Raw genomic sequence first — 15,945 nt, 5'->3', positions numbered from 1 at the left:
CCAGAAACGAGGAAACACATTGAGGTAAATCTCTCGGGGCAGGACAGGGGAGGGTGGGGAGTGCATCTGGAGGGGCACATGGAAGCTATCTGGCGCATGAAGCAAAAGTGGACCCTGTATGGATCCATGATGACAAAGGACCAGTGATACAAAATAAGGATTATAGTTTAGCCAATTTTTTGCAACTAGGGGCCTTCAAAAAAATCAGTGGACCCCTAGCGACTTATTTTGTGCCTCTGGGAAAAACTTAAGTGCTTGTTTTATGACTGAGTTTTAAAAATCTGAATAATTCTCACTCAGGTTAACAGTTCAGTCTCTGACATTATTTATCTTTCATTCTGAATATTCTGGCATGTGGCAACTAGAGGTGGCCTCACTTCCCACCCATTGAGGAAGACCCACTTGGTTCAATCTGGCTGTCTGGGAGGCCCGAGGCACACACTTTCTGGTCCTGCCAGGGAACTCGAAACAGGCCCTGTGGGTCCTCATGCCTCAAGTGGTAGACTTGAGGAAGAGTAGAATCTTCTCCTGTAGGTGGAGGGAGGGATGGGCCGAGGAAGACAAAGGGACAGAATTTGCTGGTGAACCCTAGCTCAGGACGGGATACAAAATCCACCCGCTCTTCCCGTTCTTCTCACCATATTGACACAAACCTAGGAAATCACCTTTGGACCCTGGGGATGGACTGATCGACTTAGACAAGGCCACAGCCTTCTGAAGTCACTACCAGGGGCAAGAGGAGGACTCTGTCCTGTCTTTGCAATTTGCCATTCTGTGAGGCTAGGCCCCAAGAACAGGTAGAGTGTGGGTGTTGAGCTACGTGGTGGGACTCGAGTGGCTTTGAAAGCCTTGCCCGACCCCTTGAGTCATTCCTTCATGCCAAGAACTTGCTTCACGAAGTCCTCTGCTGAATGCGCATGCTGCCTGAAAGGGTGTGGTGCACATTTGTCTTTCTGTCTTCTCAACATTGAACTTCCCTTCCTGTTTTGAGAACTCCACCCCTTGCAAGTATTTATAGGAAGCAGAACCCTTTTTCTGCTGCCTGGGCAGGGGCACATGACCTAAGGTCAACCGACTCTGGACTGTGGCTCAGGAGCTAGTGACACAAGATGGCAGAATTTGGGAGGCCCTTCGTTTGGGCAATGGGTGGCAGCAGTGGTGGTGACCCCAGTGGCGGTGGCCCCGTCCAGAGCTGTCCAAGGCAGCAGGGCAAACTGTGTTGTCCAGCAGCGATGGCTTGTGGCATGATTTGGACTGTGGTCCCAATGGTCGAGTAGCCTCCTGGTTCCTGCCCACTTCCCAACTCTGTTCCTCAGCCTTCCCAGAGAGGCTGGGCTTCCAGATGTCCTTTTACTCAAACTGCATGCTGCTTAAATCAGACAGAGATTATCCTCGGTTGCAAGAAACTGAGAAAAGTAACTGATGTGAGGGATAACACATTAACTCAACGGAAGCCATAAATGCACAAGCCGTGGAAAGACTGATTTGTCTCGTTTAGCTATTTGTCACCTTGGGAAACAGCAGGACCCCAGGAAGAAGTGTTTGTGTGGATGGGAGGGGAAATCAGGCCAGTCTGGTCTTTGGGGCGTGGGCTGCCGGGGCTTGTAGGCAACAGCACTGGACAGAGGCTCCAAGGCATTCTGAGGTATGTGCAAGGCTCTGGGCTGGGGCATGCAGGCTGGAGAGAGTGCACTGGCAGGAGAAGGGGAGGGGCGGTAAGGGCAACCACTAGTGAGCACAGGTTATCTCGGTGAGTGCCAGAGTGTGGAGCCTTATTGGTGCCCTTGTAGGGCTGCTGAGGAAAGTCTCTGCTTTGTCAAATGAAGACCACTGTTTTTCTCTCTCTGATCAGCCCGAACACTTCTGCTGACGTGTAGTCTCCATGGTAATAGAATCAGCTTGTGGGACTTCTGTCCTTTCCCCACCCCCTCACCCCCAACCCCACCCCTGCAACTGGGCCTTTTATGATTGGATAAGCGGGATAAAAAGCACAAGGACAGTGACAATTGTAAACTACCAAAAGGGCAAGTCCGTGTCACCCCCCATCACTCCAGTCTCCCCCCAACTCTGCAGAGGAGCAAAGAAATTGTTCTCTATTCCCACTGAGAGAAGGAGAAGGAAACCAGGAATGTCGTGAGTGCAGGTGTTCAACCTCTGCTGAGTTGTTTGTGGGTTTTGTGAAGAGTAGGGGCAGCCTACAGGTCAGCAGAAGCCACTCCTGTCTACGTTCTTTTTTCCTTTCCATCAGATCAAGGACTGTGCCTGGTGTTCAGCTTACTGCTTGAATAAACTCAGGGCCCAGTTGTCATTCTCTTAACTTCTCCATGAAAGGGACGTGTTTGCCTACACAGACTGTGGGCACGAACCCGGGGCATTTGGGCCACCCTGGCTGCAGTGGCAGAGCCAGCCGCCACAGGAGGTGAGAACCCTTCTCTCAGACTCCCAGCTCAGAAACTCCTGTCCTTGGGGAACCCCCGGGGCACAGACTCTCACAACCATAGGAAAGGCTCTTGGAGTTGTCATCGTCGGGGAGCTCTGACCTGTCGCCCACTCTGGTCAGCTCCATGGGGATCACCCAAGGGGAGGATGCTGAAAAGTAATCTGGGTGAAATTACCAAAAAATACAGAAGAAAGAGAAAACAAGCCAGGTTTGATTTAAAAAATATTTAAGAGACACATGTTTTATTGTCACAGAACATCACTTAATAAATATTTTAGCAGAATGATGAGCCTGAATCACAATGATAGAGGAAGAGCTTGGGGACAACTAGGAAGGCAACGTTTTAAACTTTTAACTTAAACCTCAATTCACCAGCTCCATCCTCTGCATCAGGCCCCAAGGTCGGGCGGAGAACCTATGTCCTTTGGCGCAGGGGCCCAATTTCTCACCTCCGCATGGAGCCGGGTCAGTATATGGAAGACCAGTAACAGCGGCTCTTGATGACCTGAAGCAGAGGCTTCCTGAAGGTGAGGAAGATGACGGTGCAGGCCACCAGCAGGGTGAGGCAACTGGGAAGAATGAGCACCAGGTACAGCAGGCCCATGTCCACCCGCTCCCATTTGCAGTCCTGAGGCATGCCTCCGGGCAGTTCCATTAGGCGAATGACCTTGGAGGAGAGGTTGCAAGTGACCGTGGCCAGGTCGGCAATGGTGTGCAGGTGCTGCAGGGACCCCCAGCCCTCCACCCCACAGCAGTCATAAGGATTCTGACTGAGGTAGATGGTGCGTAGACTTTGGGTGAGCTGCTCAGACACGGCCCTCCAGGGAAGGGCTGTGAGAGAGTTTCTGCGCAGATCCAGGGTCTGCAGGGCTGGGCTGCCCCTGAACCGTGGGAAACTGGTCAAAGAATTCCCTGACAGATCCAAGTCTCTCAGATTCCCAAACCCAGAGAAGTCCAACTCCGTGGAGCTGGAACGGAGGCCCACGTTCCTGAGAGACAGGACCTGTAACGTGGGGGCGATATCCCGGAGAGGGGTGACAGTCCCGTTCAGAACCCCCCAGTTGCCAGACAGGTCTAAGTGGGTGAGCGCGGTCCCCTGGAATGAACAGTCTTGTAAGGCCCCCAGCCCGCAGCCCTCCAGAGAGAGGCTCCTCAACGAAGCCACATTCCGGAAATCCACACAGCTTGGGGGGCCCAGGCGGTGCAGGTCCGCCGGCGGGGGGCAAAGGGAGATCTGATTGTGGCTCATGTCAATTGTAGTGATGTTACTGGCATCAGCAAAAAGGCCAGTGGGGACGCCCATGAGCTGGTTGGAGCTCAGGTTGAACGACCGGAGGCTCCTCAGGCAGCCGTGGAGGCCTGGGGCCAAGTGCAGCTCGGACAGCTGGTTCTGGCTCAGGTCCAGCTCTTTGAGCGCCCCAGAGGGCTCGTGCTCTCGGATATGAAGCGTCACCAAGCAATTCTGGTTGAGGTTCAGGTGCGCAAGGGAAGGCATTTTCTTCAGGAAGCCGTCGGGCAGGTACTGGAACTGGTTCTGGCTCATATCCAGGAAGCGCAGCTCAGCGAGGTCGCTGGAAGCAAACTCCTCCCAGAGGTTGACGGTGGTGATGTTGGTCACGTTGCCGTCCACGAGGAGGAACTGGGCCACCATCTCCCGAGGCGAAGAGGCGTTGTACAGGTCCCCGTAGAAGCCCATGTTGTTGTCCCGCAGCAGGAGTGTGTGCAGCTTGCCGCACTGGGGCAGGAGCGGGAAAAACAGCAGCTGGTTGTGCGAGAGGTCCAGCGTCTCCAGCTCAAAGGCAGCCTCGGCCCCCGACGCCAGGAACCATTCTAGGATGTTGTAGCTGACGTTGAGGAGGCGCAGTTGGGTGAGGCTGAAGTCCACAATGCAAGGAAGGTTGTTATAGGCCAGGTTGAGGTGCCTCAGCTCGGTCAAGCCATCGAAAGCGCCACCCTCAATCTCAAAGATGTAGTTTCTCTGCAAATCCAGCTCCCTGAGGTGCCCCAGGCCCTCAAAGACAGAGTCGTCGAGCCTCATGACGGTGTTCCTCGCCAGGGACACGGACTCCAGCGAAGACAGGTTCCGGAGCATGAGGGCCACCATGTCTTCCGTCAGGGAGTTCCCCGACAGGTCCAGCGTCTGCAGAGCCCGCAGGCTGCGGAAGGCAGCTGCCGTCTCCCTGTAGCTCTCGGACAGGGAGTTGTCGGGCAGCGCCAGGCTGCGTAGATGGGCCTGTTCTTGGAAGGCGCCACAGCTGATGCGCTCCAGCTGGCAGCCACGCAGACTGAGGCTCTCCAGGACCGGGTAGTGCCGGAGGGAATGGTTCCACAGGGTCCTCAGCGGGTTGGCGTCCAGGAGGAGCATCTGGGAGTAGGGCGGGAGATGGCTGGGCACCAATTCAAGCTTCTGCCCTCGGCAGTCGGCCACTCCATCAGCCTAGGCCCAAAAACACACTGGTCAGCAGGAAGGGGGCCTCCAAGGCGGACATTTATGCACAGAATCCTGGCCTGTTCCCTGGACTATTCCTCCAACCACTGGGAGGGATTCTAGAGATTATTTTTTTTAAAGGGAAAAAAGGACAGGAAAATGTCGCACAAAAGGAACTTTTCTCTGTTCTTTACCGTCACGCTGAAACAGTCAGCTAGGAGCTGGGGCCCAGACCTCACTCAAGACCTGCTCATATCAGAGGAGAGCTGAGCTCCTGTCCGTTGGCTTCGGAGCAGGGACAACTGTGTCACAGTGTGGTTTCAGCTGTGAGAGGAACTGAGGATCAAGGCGGTACCTGGGTGTAAATCCCACCTCTGCCATTTATTTCCCAGCCGACCTTGGGCAAATAACTTAGCCTAAGTCTGTTCTTCCCTGTGAAGAATGGAGATGAAGTAGAGAGTGCCTGCCGCAGAGGACTGCAGTGGGACTGGAAGGGAGGCGGCACAGTGCCTGACACAGGAAGCACCGTTCACCCAAATGGCCACTGTCATATCTTTATCGCTATTACTGTGACATCTGTGTGTCCAGCAGGATCAATGCCAGACAACTGAGATGCTGTGGCATCTTCACTGCACCTGAAGGAATTTTGCCTGGGATATTCCTCTACATTCTGGATTGATCAATATTAAAGCTGAAAAGGACTTTAGAGCTCATCGCCCCTCTGAATTGTACCGAGAAGTGGGGCCTGGAGAGAAGTGAAGAGCCAATGGCATTGCAGGGACAGGAGCCCCAGAGCTCCTAATGCCCAATTCAGTGCACTTCCAGGGTGCTGTTCACCACGACTGTGCTGCATAAGGAGGCAGGATGGATGGGATGACCCTGTTCTCTCTGCAAAAATCACACAAGCCTCAGGATGCTTCAGCGCAGCCCCATGTTTTATGAGACTGGCAAAAACTGTTGCAGGATGTCAGATGTCTAGGAAAAAAAGTTTTAAGGGATAAGATAGAAGAACAATGGCCTTCCTTTTCAAGGATTGGTCAGTTAGGACAAGGCCAGTGATAGCGGGGAAAAAAATGTTTTTGTTTTTTTTTTAATTTTATTTATTTATTTCAGACAGAGAGGGAGAGAGAGCACAAGGAAGGGCAGAGGGAGAAGCAGACTCCCCGCCGAGAGGGAGCCTGATGTGGGGTTCAATCCTGGGACCCTGGGATCATGACCTGAACCAAAGGCAGATGCTTAACTGACTAAGCCACCCAGGCACCCCCCAAAATTTTTAATGAGACCACACTCTGCAAACTGTCTAATAATCTTTTACCATCCTTGATAATATGTGCAGACATATTGCTGTGGCAAGAAAAATAAATTTGACCACATCTGTTAAGCAGCTGTATATTACTTCACTGCACAAAGAGCACAGTGTTAAAGAACAAGAGTTCTAGGGTCGGTCCAGTCTGGTTCTGCTTTTCAACAAATGGGTGACTTTGGGCTGTTACCTAACCAGTCAGGACCTTCAATATTCCATGTGTAAAACGGACATTATATTTATAATTTTCTCACAGGGGCTTCTTTTTCTTGAGGATTCAGTGCGATTATTTATGTAAATCAATACAGAACCTGGCACGTAAGTGCTTGATAAATGTTGGCTTGATGATTAGCATTATTTGATTAATTAATCTATTGTTGAACATTGGAGTTGTTCCTAATTTCCAGATGAACATCAGAATGAATTTGTCAAGTTCCTGTCACACTCCCCCAAAAGACTTTGGAATTTTGATTGGGATTGCATTACAATTATGGGTTAATGGGGGGGGGGTGGATAACTGATGTCTTTACAAAACTCAGTCTCCCCCTGCAGAAATAATGTATTCCTTTATTTGAGTAAGTGTTGGTCTTCCCCTAACAGGGACTCTCTGGAGAATGTTGTGGTTAGGGGCTTTCTTCAAGCCATGGGACCCTGTTAAAGCACAGCCGCTGCAACTCTGGGGTCCCACCTCTGTAATCCCCTGGCAGCCCCAGTGAAGGGCTACAAAAAGACCACATGACTGTCAGAGCCCAAGCGAACCTCACCATGGCCACTTTATGACCACACATGGCTTATGCAAGGAAGGGTACTGGAGATAGCTGGACTCCGGAAACTCTCAGCCCTAAGCGAGCCACAGGGAATCCAGTCTTTGAGCTCCTGGCAGCCCCCCCACCCTCCACACCGCTCCTCCCCACCAGGCTGGAAAGGGTCAGGTAGGGGGTCTAGCTGGAGCCCTGAAAGGCTATCAAAGAATTCACACTTTATTCCCTCTTTGTTCTAAGCCTGACTCCCTCCTGAATCAGCTACTGGGAGGTTAACCTTCAGTTGCCTCTGTAAGGGAAGAACGGAAGTCTGAAATTGTAGCAGAGACTAACAACAATAATACTAGATAAAACCCATAGCTCCTATTACATACAAGGCACTGTTCTGAGAGCCTTATATACACTATTTAATCATCATAGCAATGCAGTATTATGGTATTATGGGCTGGTACCACTATTCTGTATCTTACAAAGGAGGAAACTGAGACACAGAGTGCCCCCTGCCCTCTACCAATGTCACCAGCTGGTAAGCTGGGGTTTCAACCCGCTCTGGCTCATAACCACCACTCCATACTGGAGTATCTTACAGCACAGTGGTTAGAGGTTACTAAAAGTGGTTAAGAACCATGATCAGCTGGGCTTTTGAGATTTATCAGTGTTGAATGTAGGTATTACCCCGACATTCAATTTGTCCTCCCAGTGTCTTGTATGGAGGTCAAAAGGCTCCCAAAAGACTGTTTATTAAATGTATGGACTGTTTATTAAATGTATGTTTCCCAAGCAGACTTTTGATATCACAGACTTACAGGCAAGAGAGAATATTTCCAGAAACGTGCTCAGTCGTTATGAGGCAAGTCTGTTTGCACATACAGGCCAAAAGCCCTGCAGAGGATAAGCTGTAAAAGCTCAGCTCTCCACTCCCTGGATCATCCTCAGCCTGAACGTGATTGAGGATGTCGCTCTCAGCAGCACCCCTGTATTTGAGCCCTTGCTACTGGCTCACCCACAGGCTCTGAGTCAGGGCTTCTCCAACTGTACTACGCCCTGCTCAGGGATTCCAACACCATGAGTGGATCTCGACCGTCCAGACTTTTAACAAGCTGTTCTTGTTCTTGACCTCGGTCTCTGGGGCCTCCTATCTTCAGCAGGTATGAAAAAGATGGGGCAGGGACTGCCTGGTCTTTCCCAGGTATCATCCTGACCTTTGGTTCAGGAGCAGCTTGCACACGACAGCCCGTGGGCAGCTACAGAGTGACTCAGACGTCTTCCTTCTCTGCCCTCTTGGATGGACAATCCACCAAAATGAGGTGACCTTTGTCAGGGCAGAGGCAACAGACAGCTCAGAGTTCCTGGGAAAACTCACCAACTCGCAGCCCCCTTCAGAAACTGCTGTGGCCATTCCACTTGGATTTCTCCATTCCAGTGTCAAGAAGTGAAAACCCAGGCAGAGCCAGAGGGACAGTAACTCCATCTCAAGTGCAGCACTGCAGACAGAGGGCAAGGAAAAAGTGGGTCAGAGAAGGACATCTCTGAGGGCTGCTTTGCACTCTCGGTCGAAGGAGGTGGTTCCCAGCTGCGTCTGGTCTTGGAGGCCCACAGCTATAAGGAGGCGGAAACCCACAGATTCTTCAAATATCTCAGGTTAGCCAACAGTTTCAGCCTCTCACTGCGACTATAGACGGCACTTATTTTTGTTTTGCCTCTGCCATTTGAGGGACAGGTGGCTGAACACTGAAACTTGTAAGAGAGAGGCAAAGGACTCAAGGAACCAGGTCTCAGGTCACCTCAAGTTTTCCATGTTTTTTCGTTCTGTTGAAGTTTTCTTCCCAAAGCTCAAATCTGCCCAGTGCCTCACCTGAGCTCGATAAATATTTGCTGAACAAATGAATGAACGAAAGAACAGTGAATTGGGATTGAAATATTAATTGTAGCTTCTGGTCCCATAAAGTTACTAATGATTGTATTGACACGAGGCTTTCAGGAGGGTAGATATCATTGGAGATGAGCCCTTTGAATACAGCCCTTTGGGAAAGAAAAAGGACTTTGATATTGTGCCTGGAAGAGAGAAAAAACTGAAGGGCAAATGGAGAGTCATCTTCAGATATAATAAGGATTATTGATGAAGTGTGGTCGCCAGCCCTTTGGCCAGTGAACACAGAACAGGAACCAGGAGAAGGCTTAAATTTATACATCTACCAACAGAATTTTAGAACTAAGAGACTATAACGCAGAGACATCTGGTATGTCCTCTGCCATCACAGTTTTACAGGATAACATTCAAAGGCCCAGAGATAATAACGGCTTATTCAAGACTCCAGATCAACTTAGGACAGGGCTGAAAGCAGGCCCCAGGCTCCCTTCCCTGAGCTCCTGTAGTAAGCAGCATCATTTCTCTCCCTGAAGGTGCTATTGAAATGACTGCCCTCTTGTTGGGAGGGCTGATAGCCCAGTGGCATTCCCCTCTCAGCTCTGTGTTCCTTACCCTCAGAGGCAAGCACCCGGCCCCAGCATTTCAAGTGCTCCATCCGCTCCTTGACATCCCCCCAGGAGGGACCACAGGCCCTGCTCCCTAGTCTTCTAAGCCAGCAGCACCAGCACCCATATGAACCTCCTCACCTATTTCAGGGGACCCACAGACCTTTCTCCCTCACACATCCAGGCCATCTCGGGCCCCTTCCTCTTTCTCTTTCTTTGAATGAGTTTACACATCTCTGAGGCTACCTTTAACTTCCTGGTCAGATCTGAATACTCACCAGTGAAAACAGACTAGCAGAAAAGCAAAGTGAAACCAGGTAAATCAACTATAGCTTTTATGTCAGGTCAGGTCAGCTCTCCTTACCACAGAGGGAACCTCTAACTCAGAATTCATCAGTCTTTGCTGGACACTGGGAATCCCCTTCCAATCTCCCCTTCCGCTTCTGCACCTGTGCAGAAACTAATACCTCATGGCAGGTACAGGGCACAGATGGCAGGAGCAAAACCATATGGGCTTTGTCCTTAGGATCATTGAAAAAACACACACACACACACACACACACACACACACACACACACACGCAGGAAACAACCTTGGGATCACTGCCCAGCTTGAGATAAGGTTGCCAGATTTAGCAAATTACAGGATGCCATTTGAATGTAAGATAAACAGCAAATAACTCTTAAGTGCAATATGTCCCTTGCAATATTTGCATAATACTTAAAGAAATTGTTTATCTGACATTCAAGTTTTCCTGGGCATCCTATATTTTATTGATGACAGACAGGGAAATGGCAACCATGGACTTGCCCCCTGCCGCCTTCCTCCCTTACCCCCTCTATCAGGCTTGGGATGGTAGATGCTGCTGTCACAATCAACCTTCCAGAAGAGCCATTTCAATCTATATCGAAATGCCAAATCTAGATGGGTGCAGGGCAAACTTGCAATTTCTTCAGGGAGAATGTAACTCTTTAGCCTGGAATGCTAGATAGACCCAATGTCATGCCCAGGGTATAATTTTAATTTCTGGGTCAACGAGAAAATTTTTGCAAATTTAAAATACACTTTCTCCTTTCTCCTAATCAGCCAACCAGGAAAGAAAAATTATTGCCGTTCCTTCTGGGTGACTCCTCTCATGAGGCAGCATGGGAAAATCATAGGCTTTAGAACCAGACAGACGGGGGTTTGAATTCTGGCTCCAGCATTTGTTCTCTATCCTTGAGCAATTCATATAAAGTGTCTAAGACTCAGATAATCCTTCTATAAAATGGGGATAATAATAACTATTCAGAGTTTTTATGAGGTCATATGTGAAAGTGCTTCATTTACTATGAGGATGCTTAATAAAATAATTACTATTTATGAGTTTCAAATACTATTGAGCTGGTTGAGTGGTTGTTATTTATTAACTCCAAGGTAATTTAAAGAAGGAAAAAGAATGAAAAGTGTGGATGGAAGAAGAACTATATCATTATGCCAACAGAACATGTGAAAGGTATGCAGGAAGAGTGCATTAAAAATTCTATGTTAATAAATTCCAGAACAAGGTTAATCCCACTAACAAATGATTATGCTGGTTGAGAGCTGGTTGTCCTCAGAGAACAGTCTTACCCTGCTCTGTGCCACAGGGAGCTGACTTCTGAAGGCTGTTTCCCCAGCTCTGGGTGTCAGCTGCTCTCCCGCTGGTTCAGTCAATGGGAGGAACAACTGGAGGTTAGACAGCAGAATACCCTGAATCCAGGGTATTTCTTTCCCTCTCTCTCTGCCTTGGACAGAGAAGTCCTTAAGCTTCAACTGGTGACTACTAGACTCTAGTAACATCCTCTTGCCTCTATCCTTCCCCTATCTACAGAAGATCACAGCTTCCTGAAATTGCTAACCTCTGGATTGACTGTCTACTTGCCCGTTACCTTCTTAGCCTCTTCCATCATGTTTAGCCAATTTCCTGCATTAAATTTCCTCTTTAAAAAATAATCTGGGCATTTCTGTTTCCTGGTTGGACCCTGACAGATGCGATGACATAAGTGAGAATGGCTTTGGATCAGTCCTAAATATGGGGCGCCTGGGTGGCTCAGTGGGTTAAAGCCTCTGCCTTCGGCTCAGGTCATGATCCCAGGGTCCTGGGATCGAGCCCCACGTCGGGCTCTCTGCTCCGCGGAGAGCCTGCTTCCTCCTCTCTCTCTCTGCCTGCCTCTCTGCCTACTTGTGATCTGTCTGTCAAATAAATAAACAAAATCTTAAAAAAAAGGATACATAATTACGCTAAGAAGAATAAAAAGCTTTCAAAATAATCACCATTCATGTTGAGAAACACTATTCCGGGAGCGTACAGAATGATTTCTCAGAGGCATAGTATTGCAAAGAGTACAAGATGAGTTTGGATGCCAAGTCTTACTGGAAATCCCAGGAACCCTATACTGCATGCTTAAAACAACTTCCCCTCCACCCATAATTAACCCCAGCTTGGGGAGGACCACTCCACAGAGTATCCAGCTGTAAGAGAGCATCTAAACTTGTAGCAAATAACAACTGTCCCACTTCACTCCAATCTCTCTGACATCTTCTAGAAAATACATCCATGTATAAAGCCAAGTCATCTTAACTACGTTTTTGGTAGAGAAAGAGAACCGAAAGGAAAATAATTATAATGGAGGGCACACAGGGCAGTATGACATTAATAATTTAAATAAAGTAACCTGGAAACCCACCCCCCAACCCCAGATTTAAAAGGGCCTGGGTCCACGGTTCCCATTTCACGGACTGTGAACCACTTTCAGGAGCCACAGAGGAAATAGAGCCACAAGGACCTGCCAATCAACCTGAGTAGGGTTTGAGTAAGTACCATGTCTCCTCCGGGTCTGGGTGGCCAGCGGGGAAGTCCCCTGTATAAAAGCTGAGGCCCTGACAGGAGAAGCAGATGGCATCTACAGACTCTGCTTGTATCTTCTTCTTAAACCAGATAACAAAATTGAAGTGTTCCTTCTAAGTGTGGAGGCAAAAAAATAGTAAGTCTTGCTCTCTTTTATATAGAGTCTATAATTCTGTATTCTTCTATTCAGTTAACAATTTCTATAAGGTCTCTATTTTATCCAGTCATGGTTTTCATGGTCATGGATAACACCAGAGATTGTGAGCTTCTAATTAATGAAAGACAAGGCACTAGTGACCCAGGTGCTAGCCAGGTCTGTAATACATCTTACCTGGAGGTATGAGGACTTTAAATCTGACCTTCTGTCACAGGAATTCCTCTTAGTATTGCATTTATATTTCTTCTTTACCTTCTAACTATTTTGTTTGTGTTTAGTCATCACAAAATGTCCTTGCCAGTTCTTCCCTAAGAAGTCCTTGAAATATTAGGACCTCTAAATGCTTTATGGCATCCCCTGGGCAATCCTTAGTCTTGAGGCACAGCATTCTGATTGACTATCATGGAAACCTGTGACTCAACCCATATCAACCCCAAGTCTATAACAGTGTTCCTTTTAAAAAATTTTATTTATTGGGGCACATGGGTGGCTCAGTGGGTTAAAGCCTCTGCCTTCGGCTCAGGTCATGATCTCAGGGTCCTGGGTTCGAGCCCCACATCAGGCTCTCTGCTCAGCGGGGAGCCTGCTTCTTCCTCTCTCTCTGCCTGCCTCTCTGACTACTTGTGATCTCTCTGTCTCTGTCAAGTAAATGAATAAAATCTTAAAAAATTGTTTATTTATTTATTTATTTATTTAAAGTGATCTCTATGCCCAACATGGGGCTCAAACTTTTGACCCTAGGATCAAGAGTCGCATGTTCAACCCACAGAGCCAGCCAGGTGCCCCTATATAGAGTTCCTTTTTCAGGCAGAAATACGATATAGCTTTTTGTCTGGTTTTTCTCTGTTCGTACCTAGTTATAATAAATAAGTGGTGAAATTCTTTTCATAAAAGCAACACAAATCAAGACTATATTCTAGAACAAGAGAACACTAACAGTAAGGAAGAAGATCGCAGATCAGCTGTAAAAATTCCTCTTTGTTTTGGAAGGTATGCTTGTTTGCTTTTTCTGGTTCCACAAAATAGTACGGAGAAGCTCCTGCTTCACTGAGCCAAGTAGGTCAAAGAAGACCAAGGGAATGCTTGTGCGGGCTGAAAGGGATGGAGCATAGCATTTCCTCCTCTCAGACAGGGTGTCCCGATCCTGCTGGCAGCAGCTGGGCTGTATGCTGGGGGAGTGCTTTCCATATCCATTCCCATGCCCACCTCAGTTCTGGGCTCAGGACTGCTCAAATGGAAGATGGCAACATGTGGCCAAGGAATGGCTTTAGTGAGGGGCTGTGCGGGTGTTGCTTGCTTTTGACAGGGAAAACATGGACATGGAAGAGAGGGTGAGTGAGATCTTTTTGACTTCCCTGACATGGACAGGGAAGAGAGGGTGAGTGAGATCTTTTGACTGGTCTCTGCTCCTTGAAGTCCTGTCATTTCCACATCCCCGTTGTCACAAAATTTACAATTGTTCAGGGGTGCAGCAACATCCCTAGTTTTGTTAGACAGTCTAACACGGAAACATATACGTATACTACTTTTTCCCCCCAATGCATGTAGATTTTCCTGTATTAATAAAATAAAACCTTTTTTAAAATGAGTGATTAATTCTAAGTAGTTTCCTGTCATGATATAATGTCTTAATCAGCAGGTAGTAAAACACAACCACACATAAAGGCCTATCCACAGGTTTGGTTTTTTTTTTTTTTAAGATTATTTATTTATTTATTTGAGAGAGAAGCAGTGAGAGAGAGCATGAGTGAGGAGAAGGTCAGAGGGAGAAGCAGACTCCCCATGGAGCTGGGAGCCCGATGCGGGACTGGATCCCGGGACTCCGGGATCATGACCTGAGCCGAAAGCAGTTGTCCAACCAACTGAGCCACCCAGACGTCCCTCCACAGGTATTTTTGTCCATAAAAAGATCTCATACTGAAAGTTTGGGAATACTAAGGAATAACTCTGACTTGAGTTTTGGTTTTGTTGTATGGGAGGGTTGCGATTCATTTTCAGGAAAGGATGCTGGATTTCTAATATCCAGAGGCACCCTGAATACCTCACCCCCATATTCTCACTTCCCCACCCCCTCTCACCACTGCTACTACAGAGCGAGGATGGCACCCTCTTTGCTAAAGGTGCTATCAGTAAGTGTTAAGAGTGTTATACATACATTAGCATGTAATTGAGAATTTTCCCCTTAAAAGAATCAGAGAAGCTGAAAAAGTTTTAAACAAAGGAGTCTTTGGAGAAAGATGGCAACTCAGAGATGCTGGTGGCAGAAATAAATATTTATAGGGACCTGGGTGGCTCAGCCATTAAGCATCTGCCTTCAGCTCAGGTCATGATCCCAGGGTTCTGGGACGGAGTCTCACATCGGGCTCTCTGCTCAGCTGGGAGCCTGCTTCTCCCTCTGCCTGCCGCTTCCTCTGCTTGTGCTCTTTGCTCCCTTTCTCTCTTACCCTCTTTTTCTCACAAATAAATAAATAAGTAAAGATATAAATCAACAAAATCTTAAAAAAAGTAATGTTTATAGACTGGTCTGAGGGGAAGAAATCTCTAGAAGCAGAGAATACATAAGCACAGGGTGTGAAAGTGTGAGAGGTTGGCCTCTGTGAACATAAACGGCACAGGCACTAGCTGGAGGTCTCCACAGAAAGGGAATCTGCCTTTGTTTAAAAGTAAAAGAGCAAATCCCACCTGGGATCCTAGAAGAAAGAGAAGGGCAGCTGGTCACACACTGTAGAGAGCAGATATTAAAGAACAGAAACCCCAGTCTGTGACCACTTCAAATAATTCCCACTACCAAGAAGTATTTGAAAGTCTCGGGCAAACAGCTCTGGTCTCTTTGATCCATAGCAAAAAATTCGAGTGACTTTAGTCCTCACCAAATGTTCAAACTTAGCATCTCCCATGGTGAGATCACTTGACACTCCGAGCTTCTGGGTAGGGTGCCTTGGGAAACAGAGCCCCATCTCTGCAGTACCCTTGCCAAGGACATTTGCCCTGGACCCAGTCATGAGGAAACAATCAGATGGATCCAGGCTGTATACTGTCCTACGAGACAACTGGCTTGGGCTCTTCAAAGAAGTCAAAGTCTTGGGGCGCCTGGGTGGCTCAGTGGGTTAAGCCTCTACTTCCGGCTCGGGTCATGATCTCAGGGTCGTGGGATCGAGCCCCACATCAGGCTCTCTGCTCAGCAGGGAGTCTGCTTCCCCCCTCCTCTGCCTGCCTCTCTGCCTACTTGTGACTTCTTTCTCTGTGTGCCAAATAAATAAAATCTTAAAAGAAAAAAGAAAGAAGTCAAAATCTTGAAACACAAAAGGCAGTGGAGGGGAAAAGGGGGAGGTCTGAATACAAATGAAGAAGCAGCATAGTAACCAAGGGTAATGCATGTACCTCAAGTGGATTTGGGAGTTTAAAAAAGTCTCTAAGAGAGGGTGCCTGGAAGGCTCAGTGGGTTAAGCCTCTGCCTTTGGCTCAGGTCATGGTCTCAGGGTCCTAGGATCCAGCCCCGCAAAGGGCTCTC

General features: G+C 48.2%; 1 protein-coding gene across 3 annotated transcripts in view; it reads right to left on the bottom strand.

The window, feature by feature from the left end:
* Positions 1 to 2,654: 2,654 nt before the first annotated feature.
* NRROS (negative regulator of reactive oxygen species) overlaps positions 2,655 to 15,945 on the bottom strand; it is a 28,730-nt gene continuing 15,439 nt past the window's right edge. For 2 of the 3 annotated variants that reach the window (XM_032336759.1, XM_032336739.1), the window contains 2 exons: positions 8,296 to 8,416; positions 2,655 to 4,877 (listed from right to left, as the gene is read on the bottom strand). In XM_032336759.1, the coding sequence (XP_032192650.1) occupies positions 2,907 to 4,877; positions 8,296 to 8,403 (2,079 nt within the window). In that variant the 5' untranslated portion in view covers positions 8,404 to 8,416 and the 3' untranslated portion in view covers positions 2,655 to 2,906. The remainder of the gene's footprint in view (positions 4,878 to 8,295; positions 8,417 to 15,945) is intronic. The other variant, XM_032336749.1, reaches the window with a different exon arrangement.

This window comes from Mustela erminea, chromosome 1 (assembly GCF_009829155.1).
Source record: "Mustela erminea isolate mMusErm1 chromosome 1, mMusErm1.Pri, whole genome shotgun sequence".
In the NCBI taxonomy this organism is placed as follows: Eukaryota; Metazoa; Chordata; class Mammalia; order Carnivora; family Mustelidae; genus Mustela; species Mustela erminea.
Note: the sequence above shows the minus strand (reverse complement) of the source record. Positions and strands in the feature narration are given on the sequence as shown.